The sequence below is a fragment of the Chrysemys picta genome, chromosome 3 (genome assembly GCF_011386835.1).
Source record: "Chrysemys picta bellii isolate R12L10 chromosome 3, ASM1138683v2, whole genome shotgun sequence".
NCBI lineage: Eukaryota > Metazoa > Chordata > Testudines > Emydidae > Chrysemys > Chrysemys picta.
In genome coordinates, this window is record NC_088793.1 from 64,302,598 (window position 1) to 64,319,730 (window position 17,133).

The 17,133-nt window shown below is 42.9% G+C and overlaps 1 protein-coding gene across 3 annotated transcripts in view; it reads left to right on the forward strand.

Moving 5' to 3' along the window:
- Positions 1-1,154: 1,154 nt before the first annotated feature.
- The window catches only part of BCKDHB (branched chain keto acid dehydrogenase E1 subunit beta), a 268,552-nt gene continuing 252,573 nt past the window's right edge, over positions 1,155-17,133 (forward strand). The window contains exons 1-3 of one of the 3 annotated variants that reach the window (XM_065588086.1): positions 1,155-1,389; positions 9,749-9,826; positions 13,399-13,467. In XM_065588086.1, the coding sequence (XP_065444158.1) occupies positions 1,227-1,389; positions 9,749-9,826; positions 13,399-13,467 (310 nt within the window). In that variant the 5' untranslated portion in view covers positions 1,155-1,226. The remainder of the gene's footprint in view (positions 1,390-9,748; positions 9,827-13,398; positions 13,468-17,133) is intronic. The other 2 variants (XR_010599499.1, XM_005299605.5) reach the window with 2 other exon arrangements.

The window sequence follows — 17,133 nt, forward strand, 5'->3', positions numbered from 1 at the left end:
GATGCAATTTCTGTTCTTTATTCTAGAATTGGCTTGGATATAGCTAAAACCCTAAGAATTTGAGGGATAAACACATCTGATACTCAGATGACATTTTCTCATTCCTTCCTTTTCTCAAACACAGAACAAAAAAATCACAACACAAAATGGTTTTCAGTTAAAATGTAAAATTGCATAGCAGCCATTGCTATAAAACTTAGCATGGGGCAGAACTTGCCACCCCTTGGGGGTTAAATGATCACCTCTCATCTGACTGTCATACTCTCTTTATCCTTCCTGACCGCTGTGTTGCTTTTCACGCAGTCAACCATGACATCCTTCCCAACAGCCTGGGACCATTTGATGGAGTCTCAGAGAACTGGCCTTCTTGACTTTGCTCCCATCTATCAGAATCCTCTCTTTTTGCAGCATTCAGCAGAAGGAAAGGCTGGTCCAGCAGATAAGGTGTGAAGCTCTGGGGGAAGGAGCCTGCCCCTGGCCCTGCAGCTGCCCTGCCTTGAAGGCTAACTGCAGTGGCAGGGAGCAGCAACTTGGGTTTATTGCTTGCCCTGAGTACAATCTGTGCAGCAAGGTGCTGTCTTGGAACGGTTCAGGCCTTTCCCCAGGAGAACAGCCCCACAAGCCCAGGAGCCCAACCCCTGGCTGGCACCAGGGAAGGCACAGGGCTTGTGGTTCGAGCTAGCTCCTGCCCACCTGGCACAATACTACCCCTCTATCTGATACACAGCTGCCTGCTGACTCTGCCCCTTTCCTGGGCTCCCCGGGCCAAACACAGTCTGTGCGGGAAGCCACTGCCTCGTGCTGGGACCACAGGCCCTTCCCCCGCCCCTTTCCTGTGCTCCGCCTGGCCGGCACAAAGCACCGCCCCCTCTTAGCGTGACCACGCCCCACCTCGCCTTCCTCGGGCCGGCCCCTCCCCCTACTCCGTCCTCTGCGCATTCTCTCCCTCTGCGCAGCCCCGCCCCAAGCAGTCTAGCTCCACCCATTCCACAGCCCCGCCCCTCACGCTTTCCTCCTCCCCCGCCTATTCTCGAAGACCTTGCTTATACGCGTGCGCAGTAGAGACTACTCTCTCTCCGGCCTCACCCCGCCCACAGCACCGTGGGTTCTGATTGGGCCGGTCTACGTTGCCCTCATAGCCAATAGGAAAGCCCCATTCCTACCCCGCCTCTTTACAACGTGCTGTTGCTGTCACACCTGCTTCCTGAGTCCTGACCCTAGTGGAGATGGCGGCGGCCGGGCTCGGGCTGTGTCGGCTAGCGGTGCTCGCCTCCGGACCGGGGCCGCTGCGGGCCGGCGTGTGGGGCCGGCTGCCCCCCTTGGCGGCCGGGCCGCGGCGACACGCGGCGCATTTCACGTTCCAGCCTGACGCGGAGCCCAGCGCGCACGGTGAGGGGGGGGGGCGCGCCGGGCTGAGCCTCCCCCCGTACCCTCAGCAGCCTGGCCCTGCCCTGGAGAGGAGCTGCCCGGCGCGGGACTGGCGGAGGGCATCGGGCTCCCTGCTGAGCGCCTGCTGCTCTGGGTCTGCTTGTCCCGAGGGGTCCCAGGCGCTAAGGGGAGCCTCCCACCCCTCCCCGCCCGCCCGCCGGCCGTACTGTCAGCGCCCGCAGCGGTTGGGGCTGGGGAAAAGGGCGCTGGGTTCCCCGGGCGTGTCCCCACCGCCAGTCAGACCCACCTGGGGCAGCTGTTAAACGGCGCCTGGCAGCGCCCCAGGCAGGCAGCGCGGAGCGAGCGTGTTGTCCCCGCAGAACCACGAGCCCGCTCCCCGAGCGCCCTGACAATCATGAGACTTTCCTGACAAACAACAAACGCCAGTTCTTGGCCGCCAGCCTTCTGGGGTCGGAGCCTCTGGAGTGGCTGACGCCACCTGGTCAGGCCCTCTTCAGTTAGGGTGGGAACTGCCTTTCTGTTAAGGGGGGAAGGGGCTGAGTGTCCCGTGTCCCCCACCCATCCCTCCTTTCTAGCCGCTGGGCTAGTTCCGAGGCTTGTGACAAAATTACACGAGCTGGAAGAGTAACTCACCTGAAATGACCTAAAGTTGAAGGCAGGCGGCATGATTCAATTTTTGGCCAGCATCTGGAGCTGGTCACCAGGTAGAAAAGCACTAACAGCTGTCCGTTGCCATTTTTGGGTGAAAACTTGTTTTCACTCGGGCTCAGGAAAGGTAGATGCGTGACATAATTGCATTTTAACTTCAGAAGCCAATACTACTGTAAAGAAGGAAAAAAATTCACTTAAAAGGTGCAGAGAAGATATTTTCTGTTGAACAGAGTAATGTGAGAGTCCAGTGGAGAAGAGCTCCATTATCTTTTGTTGGGGGCGGAATAGCTCAGTGGTTTGAGCATTGGCCCACTAAACCCAGGGTTGAGTTCAATCCTTGAGGGGGCCACTTAGGATCTTGGGCAAAAATCTGTCTAGGGATTGGTACTGCTTTGAGCAGGGGTTTGGACTAGATGACTTCCTGAGGTCCCTTCCAACCCCGATATTCTATGGTCTGCTGTAAATAGGCTTGTCAGAATTTGATTTTTTTTTTGTAGTTTTGATTAATAGTGATTTTTATTTTTGCCAACTTTTATTGTTACAGTTATGGGAAGTTAGAGGTTGGTGGTGGGGTTACTGTTGTGGCAGTGCTGACAGTGGGGCTGTAGAGGACTTTCTGTAAGGCTGAAGGGCCTAAGACAGCTGGAGGAAACAGGCAGGGGAGGCAGTGGTTCTGGTCTGGTGGAGCAGAGACCCCCTGGCCAGGGCTGCAAGGAGGAGGATGAGCCCTTAGCACTGGGGGTCTCTGCTGAACATCTCCTGACAAGGGATTGCCCCCCTCCTCCACCTGGCTGGTGAGTGAGCTGGGCTGCAAAGGGCTGTATGTGTTGCTGCAGGGCCAATGCCCTGCAGGCACAAGCTGCAGGAGGGTGCATTCAATGCTGACTGTTATGGTGGATTTTTTTGTTGTTGATATCAGTGTGTCAGCTAAAATGGATGTTTATTGACATCTGCTGATTTAAATTGGATCCTGTCAAGCCTAGCTATAAAGTAGCCAAGTTCCCATGCACTCTGTGGCAAGCTGGCCCTAAGTTCTGCAGCATGTTATAGCAAGCTAGAAATTCTGTGGCAGATTCAGTTCAATTCACAGTTTGCCATTTGCATAGAATTAATGGTGAGAATGCCAAATACAATTATTTTCATATAATATTCAATTAATCTTACATTGCCCTCAAATTTCCAATATGCCACAGAATTTTGCTACATCACTGCAATTGTAGAAATTTTCAGTGTATGTTGAAGCTGCAGGTTCTGGTATTTGGACAGGAGACACTTGGCACTTCAGTTCCACGTTGTGGAGTTGCTACCAACAGCGGGGAAAAGTTTGCAGACAGCCTAACAGTCAGGGCTCTGTTCAGAAGAGATTGTGACAGGTTCCCCCCAGGGTGCCACCTGGAATTGGGGTACCACTGAGTTCCCCTGACCCATAAGCCTGGGCTCCCTTTTACACTGTACTACTGTGACAAACTGCGAAGCCCTGGGGAGTATAAACCCAAAGTTATACTGTCTTGCGCTGAACAGGGAACTGTATAGCATAAGATCATAAAATTCACCCTCTCCGTCACTGTGGAGAGGAATATGCAACAGCCTTTTGTCCTTGAGCTATGATTCGCACACACTGGTTTAGATAAAGCAAAAACAAGTTTATTAACTACAGAAGATAAATTTTAAGTGATAGCAAACAGGTCAAAGCAGATTACCTAGCAAATAAACAAAAAACGTAAACTAAACTTAATATACGAAATAGATTGGCTATGAATAGCAGTTTCTCACCATGAGAGGTGATGCAAGCAGGCTGCAGATTCTTAAGGGGCAAGCCGCACTTGCTTACAGCTTGGAATCCCCAGGTGTTCCAGTCACAGGCTAAAAATCCCTTTAGCCTGGGTCCAGCACTTCCCCCAGTTCAGTCTTTGTTCCTCAAGTGTTTCCAGGAGTCTTCTTGTGTGGCGAACTGAAGAATACCATATGATGTCAATTCCTGCCTTATGCATATGGTGGGAATGCTTTGTTTCCAAGCTTGGTTCCCCAGATGGGTCTTGGGAAAAACACCGACATCCCAAGAGGGAGTCTAGAGACATGTGGTCACATCACATGTCTTTGTAGAGTCATAATAGCCATTACTCAGAGGCTGTAGTGTTCTCAAGAAGACTCCCCAGGTGGGAGATAAGCTTCTCCTAAGGCCATAAGAACAGCCATACTTGGTCAGACCAGCGGTCCATCTAGCCCACTATCCTGTCTTCCGACCGTGGCCAATGCCAGGTGCCCCAGGGAATGAACAGAACAGACAATCAAGTGATCCATCCCTTGTCACACATTCCCAGCTTCTGGCAAATAGAGGCTAGGGGCACCATGCCTGCCCATCCTGGCTAATAGCCATTGATGGACCTATCCTCCATGAATGTATCTAGTTCTTTTTTTGAACCATGTTATAGTCTTGGCCTTCACAACATCTTCTGGCAAAGAGTACCACAGACTGACTGTGTGTTGTGTGAAGAAATACTTCCTTTTGTTTGAAACCTGCTGCCTATTAATTTTATTTGGTGACCGCTAGTTCTTGCGTTATGAGAAGGAGTAAATAATACTTCCTTATTTACTTTCTCCACACCAGTTATGATTTTACAGATCTCTATCATATCTCTTTCCCCCGCCCCCCCGGACATCTCTTCTCCAAGCTGTAAAGTCCCAGTCTTAATCTCTCCTCATACAGAAGCTGTTCCATACCCCTAATAATTTTTGTTGCTCTTTTCTGAATCTTTTCTAATTCCAATATATCTTTTTTGAGATGGGGTAACCACATCTGTACGTAGCACTCAAGATGTGGGCATACTATAGTTTTATATAGGGGCAATATGATATTTTCTGTCTTATCTATCCCTGTCTTAATGATTCCCAACATTATTAGCCTTTTTTGATTGCTGCTGCACATTGAGTGGATGTTTTCAGAGAACCGTCCACTATGACTCCAAGATCTCTTCCTTGAGAGGTAACAGCTAATTTAGACCCCATCATTTTATATGTATAGTTGGGATTGTTTTCCAATGTGCATTACTTTGCATTTATGAACATTGAATTTCATCTGCTATTTTGTTGCCCACTCACCCAGTTTTGAGAGATCCCTTTGTAGCTCTTCGCAGTCTGCCTAGGACTTACAAAACTTATCAAGATAGTTGTCATCTGCAGGTTTTTCCACCTCACTGCTTACCCCTTTTTCCAGATCTTTATAAATATGTTCAATAGGACTGGTTCCAGTACAGATCCCTTGGGGACACCATTATTTACCTCTCTGCATTCTGAAAACTGACCATTTATTCCTACCCTTTTTTCCTTATCTTTAGGAAGGCCCATTGTTTTTTCCTAATGGTTCATTTCCCTGAATAGGCCCTTCCCAACCCAGCTATCTAGAATGAAAGCATCTTGTCTAGTGGGTGTTCCCCAGGTGTAACTACATTTTGAAATACAGATTTATAGTCAATATTCACAACTTCAGGTATAAAAATGATGCATGCATACAAATAAAATAATCATATTCAGCAAATCCTAACCTTTCCAATGACCTCTCACATGACCTGTCTTGCATAAAATATAGTCTAATAATGTCATAATCATATAATATCAGTTTCAAGACTATAGGGTACAGTGTCACAGAGATAATAGGTTTTCCCATAATGATCATGTCAGAATTTTGTTTTTTGTTAGGTGGTGTAGCAGAGGACATGCATCCCCCTAATTTCTTTAAGCCTACTCATTGTGGAGATGGCCTCAAAAGCAAAGAATAGTTCCTGGCTCTTATTCTCCTCATATCTTTCCCAGGAAGATGCAGAATGAAAATTGACATGACTTTTGTCTGCTGTTCTACTGCCCATAAGATTCTTCACAGTGGCTATGAAACTGACTAGTCTGGTCAGTTTCATTCTGACCCCTCCACCTGCGCTCAGTTACAAACACCTTGGGAAAGGAGGTTGTTTTATAATGCTGAAATGTTTGTAACTCTGAACAAAACATTATGGTTGTTCTTTCTAAAGTTTACAAATGAACATCAACTTTATACAGCTTTGAAACTTTTACTGTGCAGAAGAAAAATGCTGCTTTCCTTTTATTTATTTTTAGTAGTTCATGTTTAGCCCTGTACTGTATTTGTGTGTGTTTTTTTGGGTTTTTTTGGTCTCTGTTGCCGCCTGTGTACTTCCAGTTCCAAATAAGGTGTGTGGTTGACTGGTCAGTTTGTAACTTTGGTGCTCATAACTTTGAGGTTCTAAGGGGTGTGTTTGTGTGTGTGTGTGTGTGTGTGTGTGTGTGTATGTATGTATGTATGTATATAAACAAGACCCATTCCCTTCCTGGTTACCTTCCTGAGGGGCCCCACAATAGTGAACCTCTGTAAGCTCCTTAATGGTGAGTGTTGGTCTTAGCAACAGTATGCATTTATCTCACTCTTTCATCCACTGGGCACAGATCACACTGCTGGGAATAAGCTTTTGCCTCAGTGGAGACTTCTGTCCAGTAAAGGTTTACAAGTTACTTCTGCTTAGTTTTCAGTAACTGCAAGTATCCTGAAAATGAATAGAATGGACGCAATTCAGTGTCTTGGCATAGTATTTCTGATGTTCAGATGTCCTGGGAGGTACCCATGTTCTGTAGGATAATCCCTTCTTCAATATGAATTTCTCTGCTCCTCTGAAAAGGGGTCATTAGGTTGGCTACTTGGTTTTAGCTCTTTCTACCCTCAACTTTTGCTGAAGTTAATAGGCGATAAAGGCACTCAAGATACAGCAAGATCAGGGCTATAGGTTTATTTATTCTTAGTTCCACCCACCTCCGGTTGAGATGCAGGAGGGTGTAATGGAGGGGCCACGGTGGGGAAGCCTGTTTTGTGTTGAACCAGTTAATTCTATGACTAGAAAACTTTTGGTTCCTTGATTGACATGCAGTATGACTTTGCATTCATATAGAAGGTGGTAAAAATGAACTGTGTGATGCTGATGTTGACTCTGCCATCACACAGTAGACTTAAATAAAAAAAAAATACTCTACTGCATTCTCTTCACCTAGTTCCAGAGCTCAGATACGAAGGGTGCATCGGTTCCCCTCTTCTTGAAGGGAGTTAGTAAGGAGCCTTTCAGATAGGTCAAAGCAGTAACTATTAAATTACTAACAAATGAGAATAATTCAGAAGCTAGGTGAGCAGCAGAGATTTATTTATCCCCAGTTCTGGAAAGACTGGGTTGTCAGTCTGAATAACTTAGTATGGGGAGGGGCAAGAGATTGACTTTTTTTTTTTTTTTTTTTTTTTTATAAATTACAACTATATCATTCCATCTATGCCTGCTGCTTGGAGCTTCCATAGCATTTGCCCCATCCTCTGATCAAAGTGTATTACGAATGACAACTAACGAATACTGGGGATATATAGGGATCAGAGCAGCCAGCTCTGGGCTGGAATGATGCAATTCTTTAGCTATGTACAGCAATATATACAGCTGTTTGAGAGGAAGTGGAAAAGCTGTCTTTACTAAATTTAAACTGATGGGTTGTTTAGAGAGTTAAAATTAACTCAGTTAGTTAGAATTTTTCAAGATATCCAGGTTCCAACTACTACTACAATGAATGGCCTGGAACTCCATTTTACTGTTCAGAAGACAAGCCTATCTACAGCAGGGTACAGATTTAGTAATAACTCAGAGGGGGAAGTTTTACCAGCTAAAGAATTGTCATCATCAGTTCCTATAGTTCTTTGTAGGTCTTACTCCTGAGGGAGTTCTGCGCCAAAAACTTAAAAATTATGTGCACAATATTTTTAACTTCTGCAAATTTTATTTGTCAATAAATAAATGTGGCCCCAGAATGGCAGTGGGGAGCACAGGCCACTGGCTGTATTGAGGTGGAAGATCACCCTGAAGCCCCCATCTCTCCCAGTACAGGGACTCGGCAGTGAGGCTGCACCTGACCCTAGTACGGTGCAAGGGCTGGGCCTGGCCCAGAAACACCCTGGGGGCCTGCCCCTCTGTGCCAGGCGCACCAGGTATGGCTGGGCAGACTCAGCCCAGCAGGATCCTAGTGTAGGGGGATCCAAGTGTGGGGTGAGAGATTTCTGTATAGGGCAGTCTGGGTACAGGCAGCTCAGTGGGAGATCTGGATGCACAGGGGCTTGTTAGGGGGTTCTGGGTGCAGGGACAATGGGACTCTGCAGGGGATCCAGATGATGGTGGTTGTGCTCGGTGGGGGGGGGGGGGGTTTAACAGGGGAGCTCTAGCTGCTGCTGAGGGGATGCTGCATGCCAGGCTTCTGCTCCCCCCCCCTCCCCGTGATTCCCTTATCCCCTTTTCTTCTCCATCCCCCTGCCCTATTCCACCCCCTTCCTTCCCCACTGCTTCATTTCCCCCACCCACCTTATACAGCCCCACTGCAGCCATTCACTGTTCCACAGAAAATAGGAAGGCTACCAGCACACAGAAGGGGAGCACAATTGGCACTAGGACCCAGGATGCTGCATTCAGCTGCAGAGCCCAAGACACAGCCTCCTAGCTGGGCAGCTCTGCATTTGCAGAAATGAGCGTGTGTGTGTGTGTGGGGGGCCCAGTGGCATGTAACCCCCTATGCCCTCCCATGCCTTGCTTCTGTTTGGGGTGCAATACCCCCAAAAAACTGCACTCATGGTGGTTGCCCCCTCCCGGGCACGGCTTTCCTTTGCTTCCCTGACATTTTCTGCGGGGAAAAGCAGGAAATCTGTGCTGGGGAAGGGGAGCAGTTTTCTGTGGGTGTGCAGTCTCGCAGAATCCCCCCAGGAGTAAGGTCTCCCATTCAGTTACTGACCAGACCCAACCCTGCTTAGTTTGTAAAAATCTGACTGGTTAATAATAGAAGGTGGAGTGGCTGCTAGCTATCCATTTTTATACAATATCTGCATTTCCAGGAAATTCTTGTCCTCTTTACAGCATATTGGGATGAGGTATGGGAAATCAGTAGTGTAAAAGTGAAGATTTGAAACTTCAAAAATGTGCTATGTGGGAGACCTCAGTAATAGCACCCCAATGTCCTATTGCTCCCTCTATGCTTGTAGTTATGGCTATTCAGCATCACAGTTTTCCCCCCACTCTGTTGCTATCTGGACTTCATTCTGCTACCCTCATTTCAGTTGCATTCAAAGACACCATCTACATGGTCCCCAGAAGTGGAGGAAATGTAAGGCTAATTCTGCGCTCTTACAGAAATGTCCTATGTTAACGAGGATCCTGGGTTTAATAGCTGTGGTATCCTGTAGGAAAGAAGGCCGTGGAATGAAATTTGGGCAAGGTTTTTGGTAAACTTTAACAGAGTGGGTTATTTTTCAAAAGGAAAGAGTTTTAGGTAAGCTTATTGTCTTATAACCAGTAGGTGCTAGCCTTTGAAAATGCCTTGCAAAGTTACATCTGTTCTCTTGTACCTGGAGGCCCGAAGGAAGTTACAGCATTGGCTATCATCATTATGTAACTTTTGAAAGAGATCTGAAATACTGGCCATCATTATTGCAGTTACTGGGATTATAAAGTGTGCCAAACTGCATCTCATCCATTTAAAGTCTATGCAGCAAAACAGTCCTTTTGATCCTCAATAGCATTTTCCTTTTAAAGGCTTTAGTGGCTGCTGGCTCATTTAAATTCTTATTACTAAGTTTTGTTTTATTTTATTTTTTTAAACAGATAAATAGCTAAATAATGTGTCTCTCATGCAGGGCAAACGCAGAAAATGAATCTTTTCCAGTCTATAACAAGTGCCTTGGATAATACCTTGTCCAGAGATCCAACTGCAGGTATGGTATAACTGAAATTGTGTGTCTCTGTGTACTCTGAAATTAGTCATTTTTAAGATTTGAAATGCTCTTTAATAAAATGTAGAAATAAACTGATTCAGGTCCCAAATCACTAACAGAATACACCTGTAGGATTAAGAATGTATAAACCGTGTACTGAAAGACTATTTACCACATTGGAACCCAGCCACAGTTCTTTCTCCTGCAGCCATTGACTGCATCATTAACATCTAATGTGGGGCAGAGGGCTGCATTGCTTAGCCTGCTGTGTGTATGAGTGATGTTCCAAATACGTCAGGGGAAATTCAGGTCCTAGCAGGTAAACTAGTTAATTCTGAACTTAAAAAAACCCAAACTACTTTAAGTTGAAGAGTATACTTTTAGAACACTTCAGATGTTAGAGGTACTCCCTTCTCCTCCCCCCCCGCCCCAAAATGCGTTTACTTTTGAATTTTCCTGATTGTAAATGTGCATGTTTGCAGTGGTGATCAGAGCCAGATCTCAGCAGTATTTCTGGTTTTTCATTTTGCTGCTCTAAATATTACTGCACACTTGTAACTTGGATATTGATTAATCAGCTTTCATATAATTCTGCTGTGTACTAGTGCACATTGCTACTTACTGTGTTATCTTTCATGGTGTCAAGTATCAGGGGGTAGCCGTGTTAGTCTGTATCTACAAAAACAACAAGGAGTCTGATGGCACCTTAAAGACTAACAGATTTATTTGGGCATAAGCTTTCGTGAGTAAAAACCTCATCCGAAGAAGTGAGGTTTTTACTTACGAAAGCTTATGCCCAAATAAATCTGTTAGTCTTTAAGGTGCCACCAGACTCCTTGTTGTTTGTGTTATCTTTTGACTCACCTTTTAGCCAGCTGATTAAAAGCTGTATAGAGTTTCTGTAGTATTTTGCCTCCGAAATCATGTTGACAGAACTCTTTATAGACCACATATTTGTGATTGAATAGAGGAGAACCATTGTAATCTTGATCTATACTTCTGGAAGTAGATAATTCACAAAGGAAAATGGAGTACTGTAGCCAGATTTGTAGAAAGACTGTTATTGGTCAAAGTTATTCAATTTGTGACTTCATGCTAGGGTAAAGCACATCAAATCAGGTATTCTAGGAAGCAAGGTGATCATGGTAGAGATTAGTCCCCCTCAACACAATTACACAGCTGTTAAAATCTATTATGGTTTTTTCATAAAGCATCAGCACCTCAGGTATTGGCTCTATTGGAGGCAGGCTACTGGACTTGATGGTCCTAACTAAGGGTCTCATGTAGTATGAAAAAAAATCTGTTAAGCATTCAAATAAGTCTCTGCCTGGATGTGTTCCCTGCCTCTGTATGTATGCCATGATTTGCCTTATTGAATTGCTTAGTTTTGGAAAAGTGAGATGACTCCAGGCACATAAGATTTCTGAAGCATTCTCATGGAATCCGCTTTCTATCTGCGAGCTGACTGTTCCAGTGTATTGGAAAACTGCTTTTTCCATGTATCATCCTGAGTTTTGCACAGATGGACTCATGCAGAATTCCTTGTAGGATCAAGACTTCAGTTTAGAGCCAATATCTGAGCTATGAATTTCACCTTACTTTGTATGTTCAGTACTTAATCTTGCAGTAGAAGATAAGATATATCCCTAATATTATTTTCAAAAAAAGAACAGGAGTACTTGTGGCACCTTAGAGACTAACAAATATTATTTTGTTGCTTTATATAACTGGTTGATCCAGTTCCCAATGAAGTGGATGGAAATCTTTCTATCCACCTTCATGAAAAGGTTAGCTGCCCAATCTAACTCCCATGAATCTGTGCATAGCCTGGTTGAATACATTCTGTCAATGACTACAAAGGATAAGTCTCCACTCCATGTGCTCTAGTAGCAGTATGATAGCACTGATGTTTCCTGTACTAACTGACACAAAACTAGTAGCCATATTAAATGGGAAAGGCTTTGTAAAGACTCTGACCTCAAGCATAAAAACAAATAAAACAGTAAAACCACAATAGCAACAAACCAAAGCAAGGCAAGCCCCAGCCAAAACAAATTAACAAGGAAATCTAGGAAGATAGACTGGAGGCATATCTCAGTCAATAAGAGCATGCCATCATTAATCTGTTCTTGCATCATTATTGCTATTCTGTTTTGTGAATCTGTCTGGTTATTAACTTGTGCAGTGGTGAATTATCCCACATTTATTTAAAAGCTCTAACATAGATACAGAGGGCCAGTTTTTTTTTTTCTTCTGTAAAGATGGTTGGTGGAGGGAGGGAGGGAATTAATGAGCTCTCCATCCCTTAGGATATGCAAGTATTTGGGGAATATTAGCACTGAATAACTTGGCCAGCAGATGTAAGTCACATCTTGTGATGTATTGCAAAAGGCTGCAGACCCCTCTAGTTTTATATATTTAATATATAAATGTTGTATTTCTCAATGAGGAGAAATAAAGTAGCCTTGCCCTAAAAATCCTAAAATTATTTTTTTAAAAGAGATCAAAGTTATACAATCAACCAGTTTAAGGGAAAGGACTAGACTGCTTTTAAAATTTGGATCCATTTGCTGTCTAATGGCTTTTTGGTGGTTTGTATGGTTCCTAGTCCACATTGCAAAGAGCATAATAATGGTGAATATTTAAACTGGCAACTTGCACAGTTATTGGACTACCTTCTTTTCCCTAAAGGTGGTACCTCCAGATCAGGATTGTAGCACATGGGTGGGACGTTTGGAGAAACTTGCTATTTCATGGATCAATTAACATTTGTGGTGATCAGTTCAGCATTTTTCAGGAGCATTAAAATCACATAGAAATGAAATGCGAAATGAAACCAGTTGAAGCTTACAAACTAATGGATGAGGAGTCCTTACTTATGATGTCATTTTATTTTTGATTAAAAGGAAAGATTGTATCAGATCTTAAACTTTTTTTAAATGGAATGTCTAAATTCAGTGGCTGTTTGGTTAGTGTCCTACACTAACCTTCTTGGAATTTTTAAATGACTTTGTAGTAACTCAAGTGCTGTGGTATTACTTAAATATTTTTCTGAAATGTTCCTGCAGTAGTTTCTGAAACATAGCTAGAATAGTTTAAACACACTCTCTGGCCCAAAATAGAATGTTTTTCCCCTACCTGTGGCTCTCCTTTTGTTTAACGTACTGTTTTTTAAATAGGTAGTGCTGTAGGAGAGGTGGTGGTGGTGGGGGGGAGGGGGAGAATCTTGATTGCTAATGCTGATTAAAAATACAGTACTTTGGTGTCAAATTAACCGTCCTTTTGGGTATGATGAAACATCTAAAATTCAATGCCTTTCATTTTAACTATATAATATTTTATAGTTGCATATATTCAGTAAATTGTTTAGAAACCTATTAAAACTTGTTCTTGCTCAGTCATGAATGTTGAAACTTAAGATATTGAATGTAAATGGAAACAGTAAAATTCAGGTGAGGACTGTGCTAACAGTTCATAAATGGTTAGACTAGAATAAATAGGATTATCATTTTCATACTAGATGAGGGTTTGTATTCATAAAATTAAACTATGTATGACTTTTTATTTTGCAGTAATATTTGGTGAAGATGTAGCCTTTGGTGGAGTCTTCAGGTGCACTGTTGGGTTGCGAGACAAATATGGTGAGTTAGCTGCTTCAGTACAAGCAATGTTAGATTTAAAATCTTTCCTTTTTCCACTATAGCTTATGATCCTAGATGAGTCTTGTGGGGAAAATCATGTAAATGCATTTGTTTGTCTTAGTTTTGATATAGCTGAGGATTTCTGTTTTGAACAGATTTTATGATTTTATTAATAAGAATTTCCAAATTAGGCATTGAACTTGGCCTCATAAGTTTGTAACTTAAATTTTGTTTTCAACTAAGTAGGCTTGCAAAAAAATTCTTTGGTTTTTACAAGAATTCCAGGTTGTAGTGTCTCTTAAGATCAGATAAGAAGTATTTATCTTTACTCACAACTAGTAACCTGTGGTCATTCATACCAACTGTATTGCTTCTACAAAGAAAATGAAGTAACACGTATTTCTGGATCCTGTGTATAATTGACCAGGAACTGAGTTTCGGTCCTGTATTCAATTTGGTTTTAACACTCCTCTTCTTCTCTTCCCCCTCTACCCCCCCCGCTCTCGCCCCCCAAATAAAAAAAAGTATACCACTTTCTCATGTGGTTTAGCTAGCCAGTGTTAGAACCATACTTAAATGGTCTTTAAAACTTGATTCTTTTACTCATTTTTCTGGCCCTGTGTATAAGGAGCCTCAAAAATGTTTGTTACCTTGTCCACAAATTAACCAGAACAGTCATTTTTGTAACCTACTAGATATGAAAAGCATTACTTTAGAAACTGTATGGAAAATAAGGTGTTACTTTAACCCCATCACTCAGTTCTTGGATAATCTCATGAAGCGTGGCTTAGATAGGAGGAAGTTTATTTAAAACACTTGGGAATCTTAACTGTTACTTTGACAATAAGCTTACCTACTTGTGGAATCATTGTTGTGCTGTGTGATCATCTCTTTAATGGCACATTCTCAAAAATCCTTTTGTCCCATTGTATTTTTTAGTCCAGATTCCTATAACTGATTCTTGCTTTCAGTTGCCTAGGGGAAAGGTTAGACGTCTCCTTGAATTATGCTGGTGTAATTCTGACTTCAGTGGAGTTGTTCCTGATTTGTGAGAGGGAAGAGTCAGGCTCATAGCTCTTTTTAGACTCTGTTCTTCTGGTTAATGGTGTGTTTTCTTAGAAAATGCAAAGAAGTACTTTCTGAATTTCTGCTTTACAATTGAAATAGCTGTCTTCTGGTTGAATGTATGGTTTTTAACTTAGCTTTTGTGGTTCTAATAAAAATACTATCAGACTGTAAAATGTCAGTGTTTCATGTACTATATGCTGGGTAATATCTATAGCTACCTGCATGGTGGTTAAGAGTAATAGGGGATAAGATAGCCTTAAGCACACAAGGGAGACCATGTCTACACTGCCCTGCACCTCAGACTATGGGGTGTGTGAATTACAGCAAGCACTGAAGTGCTGTGCTGTAATTCCCTTGTGTGGATGCTGTGGGCCAAACAAAAGGATACCTAGTTCACATTATTGACTACTTTAATGAAACTAGGTACTTTTCATTTGCGCACACGGTGTCGACATGGGGAGTTACAGTGCAGCATTCTGGTGTTATGTAATTTACCCCACTGTCGTTCAAACTGTGGGGCAGTGTAGACAAGCCCTAAGCCTGTCTGACTTAACTAGGCATATCTTCTTTTTATGCCTCACCCTCTTTCTTTCAAATAGGCTACCGGTGTATCTTTTATCTGTAACTTTGTTCATGGTAGGCAAATTTAAAAATCATAGCTACAGAAATCCCTAACACCATAATTTTTTGAATACTAATATCTGCATCAGAACAAGGTCTCTGACATTACATTTGGTTGCTGTGAAAACTAACACAAGATTTCAACAGGGAAATAAGCAGCAGGAGCAGATGGGTTCTCAAGCAAATATCCTGTTTCTGTGCAAATGTCCCTAGTAGTAAAGGACAAGGGAAAGCAAACACAAGTTGTATTACCAGGAGACTGTTTATGCAGTGTATTGTGTATGCAAAAAATAAAAAAGGCTTTATTGATATTCTTATCAATGAGAGCCAAAGGGATCTTTTAAATGTTTGCTGTTGAAGATTTTTTCCACTTACCAGCAAAACAGCAATAAACAAATGTTAACAAATTATCTTATATCATACCAATGTATTGGTATAAAATGTGAGGGTGTTTTTATTTTCCCTGACAGGAAAATCCTCCTTTCTTCTTGTGTTTTTGTTTTGTTTAAATTTTGTGTGTGTGTGTGTGTGTGTGTGTGTTTGGGGGGGGTTTCCTGGTATATAATCATCAAGATCACTAGATGGCACTCTGTCTCTGAAAAGTAGTACTCGAAGAGCAAGTTGGTAGTCCTTTTTTATTTAAATGCAGGGAGTAAGATCTAAATAACAATTTATATTCTTGTAGGCAAAATTTAGTTTATTAATGGCTCACTACTACACAGATGTTACTCAATATCAAGACTATGGTGCAGAGAAGTTGGGAGAAAGTATTTTAAAATAGAGATTTCTTCTGTCAGTGAATCAAAATTGACTGTGTGCTATGAAAGCCATTTAAACCCCGTGTGTATCTTATGCTTATCTCAGGAAGAGGGTGGCACGAGAAAAAATAAAATCCTAATTTTAAATCGGGTCAACTCTTAAAATGTCTAGTTGTGAGACTACATATAATTAAATATTTTAGCTTAGCATTTAAATGCACAGAAGTTAGTAAATAGTGTTTTTTCTCACAGCAGCTGTAACTTGTTTGCACAGGTTTAATTCAGACACTAACTCTTCAGAGTCCCTTTTTGGCAGACCCAACTATGTGTTGGTATTAGCACGTGAACCCACTAACATACCTTTTTTTGCCACTTCTCAACAGTGAAGGTGTTGCTCTGGGACTCCATATGTATGGATGCCCTTATGGGGATAAGAGTAGAAAAGGTCATGCATGCCCTTTTCCCTCTTTGTCCTGCCTCAGGACGTTATGGGCATTGGGTGGCCTATTCTTTCTTTCTCTTTTCATAAACGTGCTTTGGCATGGGAGTCAAATGTATGGCCCACAGCCTGTGTCAGGCCCACCTGGTGTATGTGTCCTGCGTGACATGTTCAGACTGCAGAATCTCAGCTTAAATAAAATTCTAGCTTTCATGGTTGAGAGCTTCCCAAATGAACCGAGTAAAAGGACAAAATGTTTGCTTTCCTGAGACTGTGTATGGCTTGTGGCTTTGAGAGGTGTGATCTCCCATGCCCCCTATTAATCTAATCAGAGTTTGAACTAAATGACACTGTCAACATCATTAACTATTATATTGCTGATAATTTTAGCACGTGGATTGGGGAAAGGAGTGAGAAATCTAGGGGGGGAGAGGAGGACTATTGTAGGGAAGGAAATGCAGAAGGAAGAAGAAAGGAGAGACAGGAAAGACAGAAATAGACAAGGGAGAGTAGGGGGAGGCAAGAGAAACAGAATAGTTGGGTGGGCAAGGGGCTTATTTCCCACTGAATGTGACAATGAAGTAATTAAATGATGATGAAACTTTTAGTTACTAGTAAAGGCCAAATTCTATCCTGTTCCTTGAAATCTTCATGCTGACACTATCTAGTTTTGCTGTGAATGTAAGGGGATATAGAGTCCTAAGGCTGTGTTCCAGTCAATGGACTGTAATTAAAAGTGGAATTTAGCCTTCTTTACTGAGTAAACTTGACGTGCTGTCC